Raw genomic sequence first — 19,509 nt, 5'->3', positions numbered from 1 at the left:
GCCCCAGGTTGAATTCCCTTTACAGGACTACAAGTTTACGACTCAGCTCCTTTGTGATGTGCCCTTGAACCTGCAGCTGCTTCACAGGCCTTGGAAAGTTGCCCACTGCACATTTTGTGTGCTTCCTATGTGTTAAACAGAGAGGTTACATTTTGTGAATACATATGGATTACTTTTTTTATGGATACTTTTATTTTTTTTAGACCTGTCCTGTTCGGCTGCTAGGTCAAGGAGAATGGAGAATCTGTATCCCTTTTATGCTGAAACAGGTTTACTGTGACATACTCGATCTAATTTTGTATCGCAGATTTTTCTCTATATCACATTTTGTGGTGATCATTTTACCACAGGGACTTTTACTGCAGACTGTAAATCTACTGTAAATTTATTGCATTTCATCTGACTAAACCCTGGTGGTCTACCATTTCTGGGGCATCAACTGGCCAAGTCAACATGAGGCTGTTTTCTGCAAACTGCTAGTTTGCTAACTAGAAATGCACTTCTTTTACTAAAATAAATGAATAAAATGTTTGGACAGGGAGCTTTGTGAACATGATCCATAAATACTGAGGGCTTGTTTAGTACATTAAGGCAATGTCTCAGACAAGACACAACGTTGTTCTCTTCTTATAGTTGAGCAGTGATCTTTGCGGAAGCCATCAGGAAGGCCATGTTTGACAGACTCTTCTGACATCGTAGTTTGTTTATTGAGAAAGGAAACTGATGACACATCATCTTAGGGCAGCAAAGGAGATACTGTATGAGTTAAGAACTTCAGCACGAGTTGCTGTAATGCTCACTAATAGTGACTGAGAAACAGCCATCTAAGTTCATATAGTACTAAAACTACTTGTGTTTGATAATAATACATTGGGATTGCAAAGCACTTTTCTATGGGTATTCACAGATGCAAACATAGACACACAAAATAGCAGAAGACAAAGACAGGTACAGTATAGTGAGTGTAGACAGAAAGGATATAAAAAAAAAACAACAACAACAGAGAATAGTCGTAGTTTACATACTGTATCAAAAGTTTTATTCAGTGAATGTAAAAACATACCGTACTGTATATTCCCACTGTGAGACATTCTAGCACAAATTTTTTAATTGCACACATATAGGTAATTAAACATTTCAGATCATGATTTGAATCCTAGGAAAAATTTGCCACTGTAGGCGGAAATGTCATAACTGCTTAAGTCATTTATACAGTGAAAAAAATATGATTTATATATACTGTATATGATTACATGAATATTTCACACAAGGTCACAGCCACGCTTACACAAATAGTTTTAACACTCTCTCATTGACAAATCAAAAGATTTGTTATTCTCCCGAACTGTGAGGCCATTTTAGTCATCAAAAGACTGACAATAAGTAAAACCTGTCAGTAAACTATTAAAAGAAACAATGACAAATATAGGAAAATTGGACTCACAAGTGAATTAAATTTGAATATGGAATTAACATAACATTAAAGATAAAAAAGTAAAACAAAAAAGATAGAGGTAAAAAGCTACATTGTATTCAAAGGCGGCAGAACCAGGGGGGCATTGGGGGCAGGCAGCCCCACACTTTTTGAACTGATGTGCCCCTTTGCTACTTTTATCTGGTATGTTTTAACACCCCTAATTTATTGCACTGGGTGGGATTATGTTGCTTATCACTAGCACAATTATGCATTATTTCAGGAAATGTAAATATTTTTTTTGATTGCGGAACTTTAAACACGAGAAATGATTTCTTTTGCTGTACCATGTTATGTGCTCATGAGATTTTCATGTCAATGTTTGTATACCTAGTTACTTAATGATATGGAATTGTTCTTTAAATAGTTTTATACAATATAATCAAACTCATATATAATTTTGTTGGTGCTATATTTAGTTGTATCTGCTACATTTTGTAAATTGATTAAAGCATCGCTATCTTTGAAAACAATGATGTGTTTTTAAATTTTCAGCATGGTTGCCTTCTTTGTTGGAATTTGGAAGTTACGCCGCCACCCACCCCACTTCCATTGCTTCTGGTTGTATTAGACAAGGGAGAAAAAATAGAAATTAGAAAAATAAAACATGAAACGCAGGTTTTTACGTTTAACGAAAACACTAAAAAAGTGAGTTTAGTGTTCCAAACAGTGACATAAAATAATTTGCAGGTGAACAAAAGACCAAAACCACACACAAAAACAAATGTGTGTCCTTAAACATTCATATAACCATTAGTGCATTTGTGCTGACTAATACATTCAGGCTATAGGAGGTTTTGATAACAAAACACAATTATATATATATATATATATATATATATATATATATATATATATATATATATATATATATATATATATAGATAGATATAGATATATATAGATATAGATATATATAGATATATACACACACAGTACAGTATACTGTACAGTAGTTCACATGGCAGTGATAATACACAGAGTGTATTAAAAAAAGGCTGGTGTTAAGTGCTACATTGTATGTTTCTAACAGTCCAAGAAGTGAAATGATTGTCATTCACTCCATGTCCGTTCCTCTGGGAGAACAGAGAGCAAATAAGGTCCAGCATAAGCACCCCACAGACCCTGTGGTGTTTTAGTAGGCCACACAACTCCATGACCTTTGACACTCAGTCAAAAGTGTAACATCTTCAACAACAAGAAGCCCGATGATTTGACTCTCCTCAATATGACGGGTTGGTAGTGATTGCCTCCATCCGAGGCCACGCTCCACATCTGCGAATGCCTCGGATACGTTCACTCAGTGTCCTTTCACAGTCCTCCGTCTATAGCTGGGTGGTTTTGAAAGCACGTCTTGTCCTCCTTTCTCTGTGGTTAGCAGCGAGGAGGTGGCAGTAACGTGGTGACAATCGTTTGGGCTTCCTCTTGAGGTTACGTGGCATGCCAGGGCCTGGGGGGGCTGGTAGTCAGGCCTCCTCCGCAGTAGCATCTATTCCAGCGTAAGTAAAGTTCTCGAAAAGCGCCATGTTCACATAGGCCTAGAAAAAGGAAGTATTTATCAAAAGTGGCACATTTTAGGCATTATTAGTCTTCTTGAATTGGTTTATATTTCCAACAAACATGCACGGCCTACATATATTTTTAAAATAATGTGTTACATATAAAATTCCTACAAAGAAGCCTGGGCTTCTTCTTTTTATTTTTTTTTATTTTTACCTTCCTGGCCTCTTGCATCCTGTTGAGCTGCACCGAGACTTGGGAAAAAGGGGGTCTTTCATACGGCCGATCCCTCCAGCACTGTTTCATCAGCTCATACCTGGGACCAATCAAGTTGACTCATATGGTCAGGATAACAGACTGAATAAAGGAGTGAAAATATGACTTACACTTCATCATCACAGTTCTTGGGCTTCTCCATCCTGTAGCCTTGTGGCAGTTTTTCATAAAGCTCAGCACACGTCATTCCACAGTATGGCGTGCCACCTGACACACATGCACAAATGCTATCATGAAAGTGTTTAGAAGCCATTGTATCATAGAGAATTGTGAAAGGCTGTCATTTAAATGGACTATTATTTTGATTTGATTATTAGGGTTCAAGTAAAATAGTGGGTTTACTTGCCTAGGCTTACAATCTCCCAAAGGAGAATTCCAAAAGACCACCTGAGAACAAAGATCATGGAAATCTTTAACAGTGCAGCTGTTATGACTTAAAAGTTATGTGGCATGCAAAATGGACTTCAGGACTGTAATTCATTCCAATCCAAGTGTAAAATTCTTGCCTTATAAAGTGTACCATTTGATTGGATTCAAATTGTTGTCATATGTGTCATTATGTCTACTGGATGTCTTCAAATCCATAATTTTGTTAGTTGTTTCTCTGTTTTCATTTATTCAAATACTGCTGATGTTTACATGTCGCTGTGACTCTATAACCAGCTCTGCCTCCTCTTCCAACTTTGTTTTTCAGTGCATATAAATAGGTTCCAGTTGACGTATCAACGTCTGCAATGTTTCACCCAGACTTCCTGGTTGTGCTTATCACACTTAACACACTACTATCATCTCTCCAGTGACAGGGGGATGATTTGTTGTTCTGCCTTGGTAGCCGTTTTCTGTGGTCGGCAGAGTTTAAAACTCACAAGAGGGTGAAATAAGTAGTTTTTGGTGTCATCATACGAGCTACTTTAGAAATTGTTTTTACTTTGATGTCTCAGCCAAGGATTTTCATACCACTGTGTGCACCAATAGCCCATCCATCCGTATTCCATGCCGCTAATCCTCACTAGGGTCGCAGGTGTGCTGGCGCCTAGCCGAGCTGACTGGGCAAGAGGCAGGGTACAACCTGAACTGGTTGCCAGCCAATCGCAGGGCACATATAAACACACAACGATTTGCACTCACATTCACAGGGAGGAAACCTACGCAAGCACGGGGAGAACGTGCAAACACCACACAGGTGATTTGAACCCGTGTCCTCAGAACTATGAGGCAGATGTGCTAACTAGTTGCCCACTGTTCCACCTGCACTAATACTGTCTCTGAAATATTGTTACCATATATAGTGCAGAAATATAATGGTTACACAAATTAACACTGTTGAGCTTGGCCTTTTGTGAAAAATTCTCTTTTTCTTTTCTTTTTCTATTGACGGAAGATGTAATTGTTACTCACACATCACTTTTGGTTGTATACACACTGTAGTTCAGAGACTCAATGGCCATCCAACGAACAGGCAACCTACCCTGGAAGCAACACAATATCACGATCATGCTAAATGGGTGTTGACAATGTTGTCCTCGTTGTAACTTCAACATTGATATCTATGTATCTCCACACTTGTTACAGACACGACTAACCCCTGCCGATCATCGTCTCCAACTGGCTCACCAATAAGGAAATTTGATCAAATCTAAATCAAAATCGAATTCACGCAATACTTACCATTGTCTTCTTAACATAAACCTCCTCACCACGGGACAGACCAAAGTCTGCTATCTTTGCCATAAGGTTGTCGCCAACAAGGACATTTCTGGCGGCCAAATCTCTGTGAATGAACTGATTTGAAATGAGTGGAGAAGGAGAAGAGGGAAATTATTGCAGGGAACAATGCCAGAAGAATCTATTGATTTTGAGCACACAATTAATTTGTTTTTATAAAGATGCCTTATACGCTGACGTTTTCTCTCGACATAGACGCAAATATTTTTAGGAAGAGAAAAAAAAAACGAACTACACAACTTAGCAGAAAAGACATGATTAAGCTAATTGCTCTGACCACGGTCGACCAAAGGTAAGTCCCCTGTTTTCATATTTGTATTTTTCCATGAGTTCAACCAAAACTGAGGGTGTCTCTCAAACCAACACAACCCTCTTACTTATAGTAGCAGAAAAAGACATATTAATATCAAAGTTTTCTTTTTTTCATTATATATACTACATTACCTTATTACCAGTTGGTATAGCAGCTAACATAACTAGCATGGAGCCTACTCTTGTGCAAAAACTCTAGAACATATTATTATATTAATTTGCAACAATATCACTTGGAAACCCTGTTACTATGATTACAGTAATACTAAAATCACATCAGTATTTGAATAAAATATAACTTTCTTTATTTAATTTTAAGGGATTTATTCAGCAATATTTTTGAATTATGTTTTTCAGGTGCCTGAGTATCTGTAACAGAATTGCGCCAAACACATGAAAATATATGATATAACAAATAAAATATCTCATTAAAGGGGTACTGTTGATGGCTGAGCTGGACGAATCAAATTATATGATGATTCATTAGCTGTTTTTCAACAAAAACAAAAACCAAAAAACCAAACGGAAAATCTAAAAATAAATGGTCGATTTTTTTTCAATAATGTTGGTGCCTACTAAATTGTCCTCCGGTTCTGGAACGACCCTAATAAAAGTTCATACATGGGTTTAGATTAACTTCCACACACTGTCTTACCTGTTTGTCACTGAGATAGTGCATCCCAGTCGCTACATCAACAGCAAACTGCAGTAATTGTTGGGAGGTGAGCGTAGAGGCTGTGCCATGCTCCTTGGCAAAGGCAGGGTCAGTCTCCAAGACACGACTCTTTCGCAAGAAGTCCAGAAGGTTCCCATAAGGAGCATATTCTATGGCGATATACAGGTAACCTGGGACAGGTGAAGACATTCCTTTTAGTAAAAGGGCAGAGACACAGCTTGAAAAAGCAAATCAAACCACAGACAATGTCAACTTGATTATTGCTCAAATCTGTGAAAGCTAGCCTTAACTGGTAGTACAACAAAGCTGTCATTTTGTTGATGTTTGAAGGGCCAAATGACAAGTTCGAAAATATTAAATGTTTATATTTGAGGACTGATTTGGTTCTACAATTACCTAAAAATGGAGGCTACTCTTTACTCTAAACATCTGAAATTTATTTGTTCAAACACTGTCTGAATCAGAGCATTGTATGATGTAAGATGTAGCAGGGAAACAGATACCGCATGCACAGCTCAGTCAGAACGGGGTCAAGAAATGTTATACAATAAGATAAATAGACGGATGATGTAATGATCCAAGAACCCAATGGTTATTTTGAATGGCTCCATTGTGGTGGATTCCATGTGCAGATGAAGTTACTGCTGAAAACCCCAATATAAAAGTCTTCATAACCCACACTATTTTTATTGGATATACTAATTTCATCATGTGTCATGGCATTTTTCTGTGATTAATGTACATGCTGAGGCAAACAACAAAAGGAATAAACAGTTAATCACATTAGAACATGTTGAAATTGATTGTGATTAAACATCAAAACATCTATGTTTATGTCACACTTTGCAGTAAACATTGCTTCGTATTTTTTGGGGGGGGGCCATTAAAAAAGCCCACTAGATGTCAGTCCCTCACCTCTGTTCTCACAAGCTCCAATCAAGTTGATGATGTTGGGATGCTGGCCTAGTTTACACAGCACTTCCAGTTCCCCTGCAAAGTCTCGGTGGTCATTTTCTGAGGCAAACTCTGCAGGGAGATGAGAAACAGACACAGTGTTGTGAAATAAATACCACAAAAAAAAAAAACACACAAAACACATCAACTGCATGTGAAATACAGTTTTGTTTATGTTTAACTGAAGGTCACCTTTCAGCATTTTTATGGCTGCACTCATCTTGTTGCCGTCCTTCTTGATCATGGCTTTGATCACCTGGTTATGACATCATTGATAGCTTAAATATGTAACCACATAAGTAAATGATGGTGACATATGAAGACAATACCAATTTGACACACCTGTCCAAAGTTGCCCTCACCGATGACATCTTCAAACTTAATGTCGTCCCATTCTAGGATTGGATAAGTAAGAGGTTCTGGGGTGGGCTTAGGTCTTCGGGTCAGGGTCAGAGTTCCAGAGTTAAACTGCAGAATTGTCTCCTCACCCTGTTGATGTCAACAGGGCTCATCTCAGCAATAACACAAACATATTAAAGCAGTATGAATTTAATTGGACTATTAGAACAGCATTTAGGAATGCCTTAACTTTCTGAAATTCAAAACAAAATAAACATTGCAAAATGATCAGTTCCTTACCGATCCAGATTGGTAGGTGAATGTGCGACGGCGGTTAAGTAGAGTTTTGCGGATGAAGAAAAGTGCAAGCAGTGCCAGCAGGATGGTCACACACGTGACCGTCACTGAGCCCACTACTGCCACCAACAGCTGGTAGTTGTCCCCTGCTGGTCTCCGAGCCACACCTTGGGTGGTCGGAGTTAAACTTTCCAGGCCTTTTTTTTTTGGCAGAAGAGAAAAGAGATGGAGAGAAAAAATAAGGAGCAGATGATTTTTAGGCAGAAGAGATAAATGGACCTTGTGGTAATATCCTAAGTGTCTCTGGAACCTGTGTGGGTGGTCCAGTCTAAAACACAAAACTGGCACACAAACGTGTAGAAAGCAATTCATTGGAGGTTTTAGATTGATAGGACTAAGCACATTTTCCTAAAAATAAAATACACAACTGCATTATGTTCTGTACCCTGGACTAGATTTGTTGATTTTTTTTATTTTTTTTATTTTTTTTTAAGTATCTGGCCTTTTGCTACAATACCTTTTCTCAACCACGTTAGTCTCATAATGCTATAAATCACTTTTTTTTTCTTTTTTTTTTTAGTTAAGCAAAAAACTTTTGGGACAGTTATCACTGAAATTGCATCTAACAACAATTGGCAGTAAGACAGTCTTGTCCAAGTTTTAATTTGATGTATGGCAAATAATTCCGCTACAATAATACATGTGGATAGACACTCGTATATATTGGGATTCAATACAGAATCCAGAAAGGTATTAAAAATACCATGTATTATTTTGGTTATAGTTTACAGTCCTGCAGAACTGAAGTGTCAGGGGTTTCAAATAGTTTTTGTTTTTCTTACATTATACCAAAACCGATTGACAGAAGTTATTCATGGATTGAATCTTATCCACTTACCATCCCCTTGTGTAATGGCTTGAACAAACTTGCTCCACTCCCCTGGCACCTTGGAAAAAGCCCTCACTCTGAACTGGTAGAGGGTGCTGCCGTTGAGTGCCGTAACATCTTTCGTGGTCTTGTTCCCGTCATCTGTGTCCACCCAAAAGTGTGGGCTCCCTTGGCCGACTGGCTGGTACTCAATGACGTATTTCATGACGCCTCCATTAACATCCTCGGGGGGCTGCCACTTCAGCTGGATGGCTGACAGGGACACGGACACGGTCTGGACATTACGAGGAGGTGATGGGCCTGAGGCAAGAAAGCATGAGAGTTGTTAGGACCATTAAGAGTGATTCTATATTGAACATGAAACAAATTTGTGGCTTCAATACACATCTATCAGGGCTCAGGTGTTCTGAAAACACATTGGGCATCCAGCTGCTCAACTTGTGCTCAACTCACACAAGGTTTGTGGACAGAGAAACTCCACAAGCAACCAGCAAGCACGAGCCATACACCATAAATCTAAGGATCCCATCCTTTATTTGGTAGAAGCCTACATTATTTTTATAAATACCGCATGTGCATCATTAAGATGTCGTTTTAGTACAGTTTTGCTTCTGTCCAAACTCATTTGAATTACTATTTACCCTGGCTGTTGATGCGGATGTGGTAGGGCTTGGAAGGAGGCCCCTGGCTGCCACAGTTGATGAGGCGAACCACCACCCTGTAGTCTTGTTGATACTCCATGTTGTAGAACTTTTTGGACAGAACATTTAACAAGGTGGTCCCCTCCAGGAGTTTTTCACTGTGGGGCGGTGGCCCGACGAGCTGCACTAAAAAGCCACTGGCTGTCTCGACATTAATACCACTGTTGCTGGGCAGTCGCCATCGCACAGTGACATTGCGACCTTCCACCGTGCTGATGTCAATCTCAGGTTGGACTGTGGGCTCTGCAGTGACAGAGAACACAGGATGAACTGAGAGGTGCTAACAGCCTTGTAATAAAGTGAACTTCTTTCCTAAAGTGTCCACTAAGATACATTCCAAAGTATTCTGACCTACATCACTTTTATTTCTGCATTTGCAGCCTTATTCTCAGAGGAGGCACACCATTATCTCAAACTTAAGACCCCACAGCACAACAGAGTCAAAATGAAATCATGAGGTCCAAAGAACTTCCTGAAGAGCTCACAGACAATTTGATGGCAATGCATAGATTCTATGCCAGAGATACATGATACAATATATGACTCCTGCAATTATCCTCTGCACTTAAAGTGCACAATAATGTCTCGGGCAAGTTGCTACTCAGCAGACACTAGTTTCCTCCACACATACCGCTGATAATTGGCCCAAGATTTTTAAGTTTCATCGGAGCAGACAAACCCTTTAAACACTTTGGGATTCATTGCTCTCCTGGACCTTTTGCTCAGGATCCCCGGAGCATGTTTTGCATGGCAGACGGCAACATATCTGATAGGGTGTCCCACTTTTACACCTATTTTATATTTTTAGCCACACACAATATAACTGTATTTAATTTCCATTTTCTGAGCCGCTTCTCCTCACTAGGGTCGCGGGCGTGCTGGAGCCTATACCAGCTGTCATCGGGCAGGAGGCGGGGTACACCCTGAACTGGTTGCCAGCCAATCGCAGGGCACATACAAACAAACAACCATTCGCACTCACAGTCACACCTATGGGCAATTTAGAGTCTCTAATTAATGCATGTTTTTGGGATGTGGGAGGAAACCGGAGTGCCCGGAGAAAACCCACGCAGGCACGGGGAGAACATGCAAACTCCACACAGGCGAGGCCGGGGATTGAACCCGGGTCCTCAGAACTGTGAGGCTGACGCTCTAACCAGTCGGCCACCGTGCCGCCCTGTATTTAATTTTCAAGTCAAATTGAACAATTGTCTGTCAAAGTCTGTTTGTCTGTCGGTCTTACCAGGACAATCAGTCTCCATAATGGCCTCTGGCCCCGGGGCCCCTTCACCTCCTGCGCCAGGGCGAGTCAGCTGTACCCGCACACGGTAGCGTGTTGAAGGCTCCAGGTTCATCAGTGTTATGGGCTCCTTGTCACTGTACACTGGAAGAAAACACAAAGGAACGATGACTCCGCCTTGGATGACTGCCTCAGTGAAGGATTTGTACTCCAACTTTGATTTATAGTTCGTAGCAGTAGTAGTAAGTCTCATCATGAATGATATCTTTACCAATTATGGAGGACCAAGAATCTTCATTTTCGACAGGCTTGTAGAGGAGCGTGGTGGAGACAATGGGCCCATCTCCTCTGTGGCAGTCCATAGGCATCACAAGTAGCTGCTTACTCCTCTTTTCCAGCAGTATGGGAGCAGTGGTGGGAACTGGTGGCTCTGAACAAGAATGAGATAAAGCCTGTGCTGTCACGTTCTTCTCTTCTAATGTATGATTGAAATTCATTCGGACAGACCTTTAATGGTAAGATTGAATTTACGGGAATCCTGGCCTCCGTTGGTCGACACCCTGCACTCCCACAATCCTCCTTGTTCAGCACTCAGACGTGGAATTTCAAACATGGCTATACTTTTATTAGAATCCATGACAGTGTGTGATGCCTGAGAGTGCAATACATGAATGGTGAAAAGTAGACAGATAAAACATATTAATCCGAAAATGCAGTGAAACACATGCTGCTGTAAAACAGCCTAATTTGACAGTGGAACCTTAAAGGTGGAACACAATCTGTTCCTGGATGGTGCTCTAATTTTCAGTATGCAGTATGTTCTTCTTGTTTTTCACATTTTCTTCTCTCTCTACTACTACCTTTTTTTAATGTAGTATTTTTTTTTATAGAATAAATGTGGGGATAAAAGAGCCAAAAAGTTCAATAAAAAGCAAAGTGTGCCGGTTGATGCTTTCATACTGGCTGTAATGGGATTTTGTTAAGTTCTGTATACTGAGGTCTCAAGTGATACGATGACACCTTGGGATGTAAATCATGACGACGGCCCCACCTCTAATTATTAGTGTGACTTTTGAGCCATATTCTCCCACAAAAGTTAGGGCGAAATGCGCATCACTTCTGGTGTTAGAAGCTGTATTTTTAAATTTTTTAAAGATTACTTAATTGTCTCGAGAAAACAATGGAAACATATTTCCCTTTTGCACTTTGCTGTGTGGTGGCAATGGTTACAAAGACGTTTGATAGATTTTAGGGTATTCAGTGTGGGAAGTTCAAGTTTCATAGTGAATTTGGGGGGGATAATTGTTGGTCTACTCACCTTCAGCACAGTGCTGTCCAACTTTCGGAGCTCAATGCTGTTATGACTGGGCAGAGGATTGCCTGTGGCAGAGCAATAGATCTTTGGGCTGGAATTGAGATTCCACTCCAAATTACTATCCAAGTCCAGAATCTCTGGGGCCCGGTCTGGTAAGAGACGCGTTAGGTGTTTCATAAAAATAGAAGAAAGAATGATGACAAATAAGCTGACAAAATACAGATTTTAATAGAACCATTATAATACTTTTTGGACAGCTGGGTTAATGAATGTTATCAAACATTTCATTTGATATTCACTTGAGAATCTAAAATGAAAAAAGTGCCTTGCCTTTTTATTATTGGGTTATGAATTTATGAACCAAAGATATTTTTCAATATTTTTCGTACTTGATTTCATGCTTAGTTATAATAAGGATATCTTGCTGTCGTAGTATTGCGGTACATGCTGCTGCCTTTCGCACAGATTTGAATCCTGGCCAGTGCCCCAAAACCGAGCCACTTCCGGTCTCAAGTCCGGATAAAAACATTCAGTGGGTTGTGTCAGGAAGTGCATACTGAGTACAAATTGGGCCAAACAAAGTGTGACTCACTGTGGTGACCTCTGATGGCAAAAACTTGAAATCATAACAGTATAATAATGACAGATTTAAAAATGGCCGGAGATCTGTGATTTTGATATTTCATTTTATTGATTTGTGCGACTCGGAAATCAATCCAAAATTACTTTTCCCGAGTGTGACTCTTCAGTACATCATCATCACTTTGTTGTCACATGTTGCTGCTTACCTATTCACAGCCTCAGTGACTAGTTTTGCACTAACGATACTCTTTTTCAATCATACTAGAACAACTTTATTTGGGATCAGTGATGTGCTTGTTGCATCCGTCACATGCATGGCTCCGTACACTAGTTCACAAGTGTAATTCTGTGGCTTGGTACTGCCTCCAGGACTTAAAGTACAATCCATGCATCTACTGTCCTTATGGGGGCTTGCATGCACTTGCCTCTTTGGACTCACACTTTTAAAGTCGGGCCTCAACAAGTAGGCTGCCCGAGTCAATATGGTAATGATAGCCATTCTCGCTCTAGCACAGCCCACAATGGAGCCCATAATGCTTGGGGTGAGCAGCGGATCCTTTGTATGAGACTGTGATGCCCCCTTTAAAGAAGGTTCATTTCAATAAGGGTCTAAAAAGAGGGTGAACGGTTGACTATAATTCTTGATCTTTGATTCTTGATGATGTCACAGACATGTTATTAACACACCTGGGAACTGTTTTAAATCATGAGAAGCATTATGTCCATGACAGCATTATGTCTATGAGATTTATTATGACTGAATGTAATCAGTCAGCTCTGTTCACAGCAACATCCCCATTTATAAGAAAGTGTGCACATTTATACATACACATTATTTTATATTTATATTTATAAAATATCCCCTTGAAAACAGTTTGTTTTTAAATTAAGTTGTAACAGTTCACATTAAAGGCGGAAAAGGTTCTGAAAAGATTCATCTCGGTCTTGTTTTTTATTATTGTTATTATTATTTTTTTACACACAAATAAAACCTGGCATATCCGCTGTTTCTTGGTTTGGGTGTTTGCTTGGAAAGTTCTGCTACTTTTAAAGACTTGTAGAACAAGTAGCAGATAACATTAGGTAACATTACATTAGCTAAATCTTTGCCCTATCTGGAAGAGGAATGTGGCAGTATTGTTAAAGGTGCCATATTTTGGCTATTTAGACCTCTATAGAGTGACGCTCTAAAACGGACTTAGTATAAAACTGTAAAAAACATAATAGTTTTGTTATACTAGTGTCCAGAAAAGGTCCCTCTGACAGCTACTTCTGTTTGACTCAGTTTTGTATCTGCTTTGTCCATATTTGGGTAAGACAATCCCCTTTCCTCTCATTAGTTGCCTCCAGACCCACTTGTGAGAGCACACATGCTTGTTATGCTGACAGCGCTGGCTCGGGGGCGGAGATGTTGGCGGAGATCTTCACTAGTGACATAGATAAGCTCAAGAAATTGACCTGATTTCAGGCCTCTCGGCAGAAAAATGTCTGCAACTTAGGAATGCGTGGATGATTTTAATTCATATTTTACATGTTTACTGAGGCACCACAAAGCCAATGTAACATCTCTAATACTAGAAAAAGTTGGTTTGGTAATATATTGGACCTTTAATGAGGCTCATGCCAAAGTATTTATTTATTTTTTGTGTGATTTTGTAATATTAACTGTGAAGAGTCTATCAGTTGAGAAAGCCTCTTTGATGCTGATGTAAAACTTACCAGACTTTTCACAGTTTTGTCCCCTCCATCCAGTGGGACACTGACATCCACTAAAGCGATTGCATACTCCTCCATTCTGACATCTACAGCTCAGCCTGCAGTCTGGTCCATACATGTCATTATGGCAGGCTGATAATAAAAAAGAACCAAATGTGTACAAATAAACTGTAACAAAATGCTGAAACACACACAGTACATTATTGAAGTATAATCACATTATTCAAGGGCTGATAAAGTTAGGTCGGGATTACCCTTCTCACATCGGTTCCCATACCAGCCGCTACCACAAGAACAGCCATAAGGGTCTGGTAGGCAGAATCGAAGGCCCTTGCAGTTCAGCTCTGAGCTGCACGACTCTTGGCAGTTTCGGCCAAACATTCCTTCTCTGCAGGCTACAAACCATCAGAGAATAATAAAATGTGTTATTTTTAAATTAGGAGGAGATACAGTCAATTTCGGTATATGTGATATGTATATTTTGACCCCAGCAATCTTTATCTGAGGTTCTCAGATAACACATAGGGCCTGATTTACTAAACGTTTGCGTGTTCAAAAATGGGTGCAAACTTGATTTCTCACATAAATAGATGTGGAAGCTGATCTATTAACCGGGCGCAACCAGGATTCGTCTGCCAAACACCCAAAATTTCAGAGCAGTTAATTTTGAGTGTTCTGGAAGGATTATGTGCAAATAGATTCATTTAGCATGAGCAATGTGATTTAACAAACCTGAGAAAAATTGCGATGGGCTCTTTTGCATCCTGAAATACTGCGCCTGAAAGGCAGGTGCAAACAGCACCGCTATCCGTAATCATTATAATGAGCTTCAGGCAAAATGAACGCCGACTAACAGAACCGATCTTTTTTGCTTGTGCAAACATGTTTGGAATGGCAGGAGGGGGGGGGGGGGGGGGGGGGGGGGAATAGCGATTTGTCATCAATTCAGCAATGCATTGTTGAATGTTATGTTTGTTGAGTACCAACCTGTCTCACAGCGTGTTCCCATGAATCCGGGAGGGCAGATACAGTCTCCATCCACATCTTGGCATACGCCACCATTGAGGCATTCTGGACAGTCTTTGTCACAGTCAGGACCCCATTTCTTATTTGGACAATCTACAAAAATGGTTTTCAAGTTGTTTACTTGTAATCAATTTTAACATTCAAGACTTCATCCTACTCAATTCCAAATATAATGTTGGGATTTATTTTGTCTAACTGCATCTACTTTTGGCTATAAACTAGTGTAATGTATTTTGACAGTTTTTTTTTTTTATACACATATTTATGAGATGTTCACGGAATCAGATTATGACATACAACGCACACAGGAATTGAGAAATAACAAGAAAACCAAAATCCTAAAGCAGAACAGATGGCGGGTGGAGATGGCTGACCAATGTCTCTTAAGAATAACAAAGTACAGCATGTGGACAATCCCTGCAGTGATTTTACACCTCATTCAATGTGCACAATAGCCGCTCTCCTTAATTTTTTCCCTAAATATGACTTTCCAAGTGTTGCAATAATAACGAGGGAGACAATTGGGCAATATACTGCGGATTTGAAACTTCTTCACAATTCTGTTCATACGTGTGCAGGCACACCATTAGGTACATTTGCACAATTCAATTAGATATGATGCAAGCTCCAGAAGTGCTGAGTATTAAGAGGAGGAAATAATTAATTCAGCTAAAAATGTGTTTGTTGTTGTGTTTGTAGTTTACAATGGTATAGAACTGCACTGCATGACAAAAACAGTTTACAGTAAATGTTTTGCTTCATTCAGTCTCATGGTAGAGGCATGGTATTAGAAAAAATAAAACTACATCTCAAATAATTTAATATACAGTCATATTTTAGGGTGAAACCAATGGAAATTTTAACCACATGTCACATTAGCATATGATTAGTTCAATTAAATCTCAACAGACAGCAGAGGCAGTGTGCATCTCGGACAGGTTAGGCTAATCATTAAGATGAATACATCTAGCAAGGGGACAACATAAATCCCAGAATTGCGTATGAGAAGGTAGATTCAAAACACTAAAGCCACCACATTGTCTCTTTACATTCATTTACTGTAGTGGCGGATCAAATAATGTTATTGTGTCCTCGTGCACATTCTAGTTTATGAATAAGATTTATAGTACACATTATATAATTATTAATTGTACCTCAATGTGTGTCTTTGTGCGCATTACCCATGTCCTCAAATGGACAAACAAATGGAGCCAATTTACCGTTGCCCAGTTCATACTGATACTACAGTTGACTGATTTATTGAGCATTACAGCTGTAAAAGCTGATGGAAATCTATTTTGTGGCCTTGCCTATTACATGCATGACCAAAGTGTATGTTGCATGAGCATCTGTCTGCCATTAAACGTATTGCTACATCTGGTGCTTGAGGTGTTCAAATCTATTATGATGGATGTCTTTCAGTTTCAGCGGATGTATGAGAGGAGCTAACAAACCTCTGACAATGAGTCTCATCCAGGCGCCCTGAAGAGGACTGTCCCCTACATAGCTGGCACTATAGATGCCTTGATTAGCAAAAGCTGCGTTCTCCACTGTCAGCACAGCAGTGCGGTTGACCATGTCGTTCCAGTGAGTCATGTAATAGTAATTTCCTACACAAAGTACATTGTTGTTGACATAGACTTCAATGTATCCTGCAACAGGATGTTTTTTTTTTTTTTAGTGAACGTGTGAAAAAAACTGGCTTACCATTGTACTTCCAGGTCACATCCCTCTTTTGGGAACTCAGGAGCACCATGCTGAGGTGAACTGTTTCCCCTTTATTAACAGTTATTGTCAGGTGAGTCGGAACAAAATTTGCTGTGAATAACACACACATGCAGTTATTTCTCACAAATGAAGCTGAAATCAAAACACATTTGTAGGAATAGCAGAAAAAAAGGTGAACGCACCTCTGCCAAAGTTGTTTATCATTGTGACTGTCTCAAGCGGAGGAACTTCCTGGGTTGAGTCACAGTAAAAAATACCAATGTTATCCAAATCTCTGAACTCTCTGGCCACAACTTTCTTGTTCCTTGGTTTATGTAGTTTGAAGTTTGGCATCTTTGGGAATATGAGGATTTTGTTGTCTCTTTTAATGTCCAGTTCCACATGGGCAGGGGTGCGCTCTCCGTTAATACATGAGATGGAGAAGTGATTCACTTGGATGACCTCTGCTGTGGATATCATTGTTAAGTCAATTACAGCATCTGTAAGACATGAGTTTGGCATTAAAGCAATCCAATAGTCGGGCAAAAGCAACATATTTAGGATTTGTTCAATTGCTTCAAACATTTTAGATTAAAATAATCCGTGTAGTGGCAGCACAGTGACGGAGTAGTGAAAACATCTGCCTCACAGTTCTGCAGAGGTTCAGGGTTTGAATCTTGCCCTCCTCTGTGGAGTTTGCATTTTCTCCCTGTGTTTGTGTGGTTTCTCTCCTGCCACTCTGACTTTCTCCCACATTCCAAAAACATGCATGTTGGGCTACTTAAAGTCTTTAACTTGCTTATCGTGGGTGTGAATGGTTGTTTGTCTGTATGTGCCCTGCGATTGGCTGGAGACCAGTCCAGGGTGTATCCCGCCTCTAGTCTCACCCAGAGTGAGCAGCTCACCTGCAATCTTAATGAGGACAAGCGGTATAGAAAATTGTTGGATGGATGTACGATGGAGAACACATGTACTGGATTTTATTTTATTTTAGCTTGAGAATAGAAAATAAATATATATTAAAGAGTTACTCAAAGTTCAAACTTCAACGACTGTATAGTATAAAATATGTGGCATGAATTTAGCTGTCTGAAAACATCAGCATCATCACCATCTCCATTGTTTTCCATGAGTAGTTCTTTCTTGTAGTAGTAAGAAATTACCATATGAATTTGTATCGATCAAAATACGTTTTTCTAAAAGATTCTCTATCCGTCAATCCCCCATCTCTCTCGTACTCTTTCTCTCTATGACACACACAGTCATGTGATGTGTATACCTGTATTGCTACTACTACTACTGCTACTACTACTACTAATAATAACAATAACAATAACAATAATAATAATTATAATAATGTATTGTTGAAGTTTACACCTGGTTTTTGTTGATGGATTTATGCAGTACCTATCTACCAACCTATCAGCCAAAAGATCGTATATCCCACTTGTACAATATAATGATATCAACACGAGAGCTGTAATAAATATTCTGAATTGCAAAGAATGTTAAGTTTTGTTTGACACTCTCAGAGATTTATCCATTTCACAATATGTTCATGATTGTTGTTTGCAGTAGAATAGAACTGTATTGTATCACAGGCAGAATATTTAATGCAGTTCCTGTTTTAAATACTATTCTTATTGTGCAAGTGGTCATAATATTGTGGCTGGTCAACGAATGGGATACTGCTAAACAGAGTATGTGGATACTTATATATTTGATTAATCATGCCATAAAATGTCATCATAATCAAATCGAAAAGTGTCGTTTAAAAAAAACACTAAAATTAAAACACAAAACTTAATGAAGGAATGTGTAGCCTCTCATTACTCACAAACCTTTTGGAATGTACAATAATGAACCAGGTCCTGAACCAATAATGTCAGTTTATCCAACATTCCTCAGGCCCCAGATCCACAGAACAATGCCAGGAAACATGGATGAGCTCCTTTCCCCTCAAGAGGGTTCAAATTTTGCTTGAGAGTCCTCGTGACTTAAAAATAACATATTTCTCTAAATGTTAAACCATATATTGAAGGTACCAATAAAACAAAAAAGAAAGTGACTTGGATGTTAATATTTATTCATGGAAGAGTGGATATTCAAGTGGTTCATTGTCATGCTTACCTGCCAGATCCACGATGCACAACACCCACAGGCACACGAGCTTCATACTGTTTGGAATCCTCATTGACAAAAGGTGACTGTTCGTAAATAGTTCCCCCAGTGTGACTGTTAATCGACTACTGGAAGAGTTGTCAGTAGCGTACGTCAAAAGCAGTGGCCATGCGTCACGGCGAACGGTGCGCCTTTTTACGCATACCTCGGCGAAATGTCCCAAACAAAGTAATCTCCTGAAAAGGGCGTTCGATGTCTTAGGTAACGGCGCTCCTGTAGAGATTGAAAAGCAAGCCGCGATTAAACTCACCCCGAGGCTCCGTTTTCTCTGGGTGGGAAAGGAAGGAAGAGCGTCACAGACAGCGGAACGCCGCTGGCGCTCCGCATCTCCTCATTCTCATTCATGTAGCCTTGTTATGACTTTCAACTTTGTCTCTCTAAAGTGTTTGAACAGTCGATATGCTTGAAGTGTGAAGTCATCTGATAATATGAATAATTGAATAATTTGTGATGATTATTACAAGGTTCAAGTAAAGTAACACTGGAAAACTGTGCATTTTAATGTTAAAACATGAGAAAACATCTGAGAATGTCTGCACCTTAGAGACTTTGATATGCTTTGTTAAGCTGTTCACGCATCAATCACAAGCTTTGGGTCA

At 39.5% G+C, this 19,509-nt stretch overlaps 1 protein-coding gene across 2 annotated transcripts; it reads right to left on the bottom strand.

Annotated features, from left to right (window-relative positions):
• Positions 1-1,013: 1,013 nt before the first annotated feature.
• tie1 (tyrosine kinase with immunoglobulin-like and EGF-like domains 1) lies at positions 1,014-19,190 on the bottom strand. 2 transcript variants are annotated; one of them, XM_061779892.1, is made up of 24 exons: positions 18,860-19,190; positions 16,933-17,229; positions 16,730-16,840; positions 16,477-16,632; positions 14,984-15,115; positions 14,251-14,391; positions 14,000-14,128; positions 11,702-11,847; positions 10,891-11,035; positions 10,655-10,813; positions 10,387-10,527; positions 9,084-9,386; positions 8,452-8,742; positions 7,557-7,750; positions 7,260-7,406; positions 7,110-7,173; positions 6,879-6,989; positions 5,943-6,133; positions 4,919-5,032; positions 4,649-4,719; positions 3,597-3,637; positions 3,361-3,457; positions 3,191-3,290; positions 1,014-3,012 (listed from the first exon to the last, which is right to left on the bottom strand). In XM_061779892.1, exons 1-24 carry the CDS (start codon positions 18,921-18,923, stop codon positions 2,941-2,943), a joined length of 3,417 nt encoding a protein of 1,138 aa, XP_061635876.1. In that variant the 5' UTR covers positions 18,924-19,190; the 3' UTR covers positions 1,014-2,940. The 2 variants fall into 2 exon arrangements, with proteins under 2 accessions (XP_061635876.1, XP_061635877.1); XM_061779893.1 differs by lacking the exon at positions 9,084-9,386.
• Between the last annotated feature and the right edge of the window lie 319 nt (positions 19,191-19,509).

This window comes from Phyllopteryx taeniolatus, chromosome 7, assembly GCF_024500385.1.
Source record: "Phyllopteryx taeniolatus isolate TA_2022b chromosome 7, UOR_Ptae_1.2, whole genome shotgun sequence".
Lineage (NCBI taxonomy): Eukaryota > Metazoa > Chordata > Actinopteri > Syngnathiformes > Syngnathidae > Phyllopteryx > Phyllopteryx taeniolatus.
The sequence above is the reverse complement of the archived record's forward strand: the minus strand, read 5'-3'. Positions and strand labels throughout refer to the sequence as shown.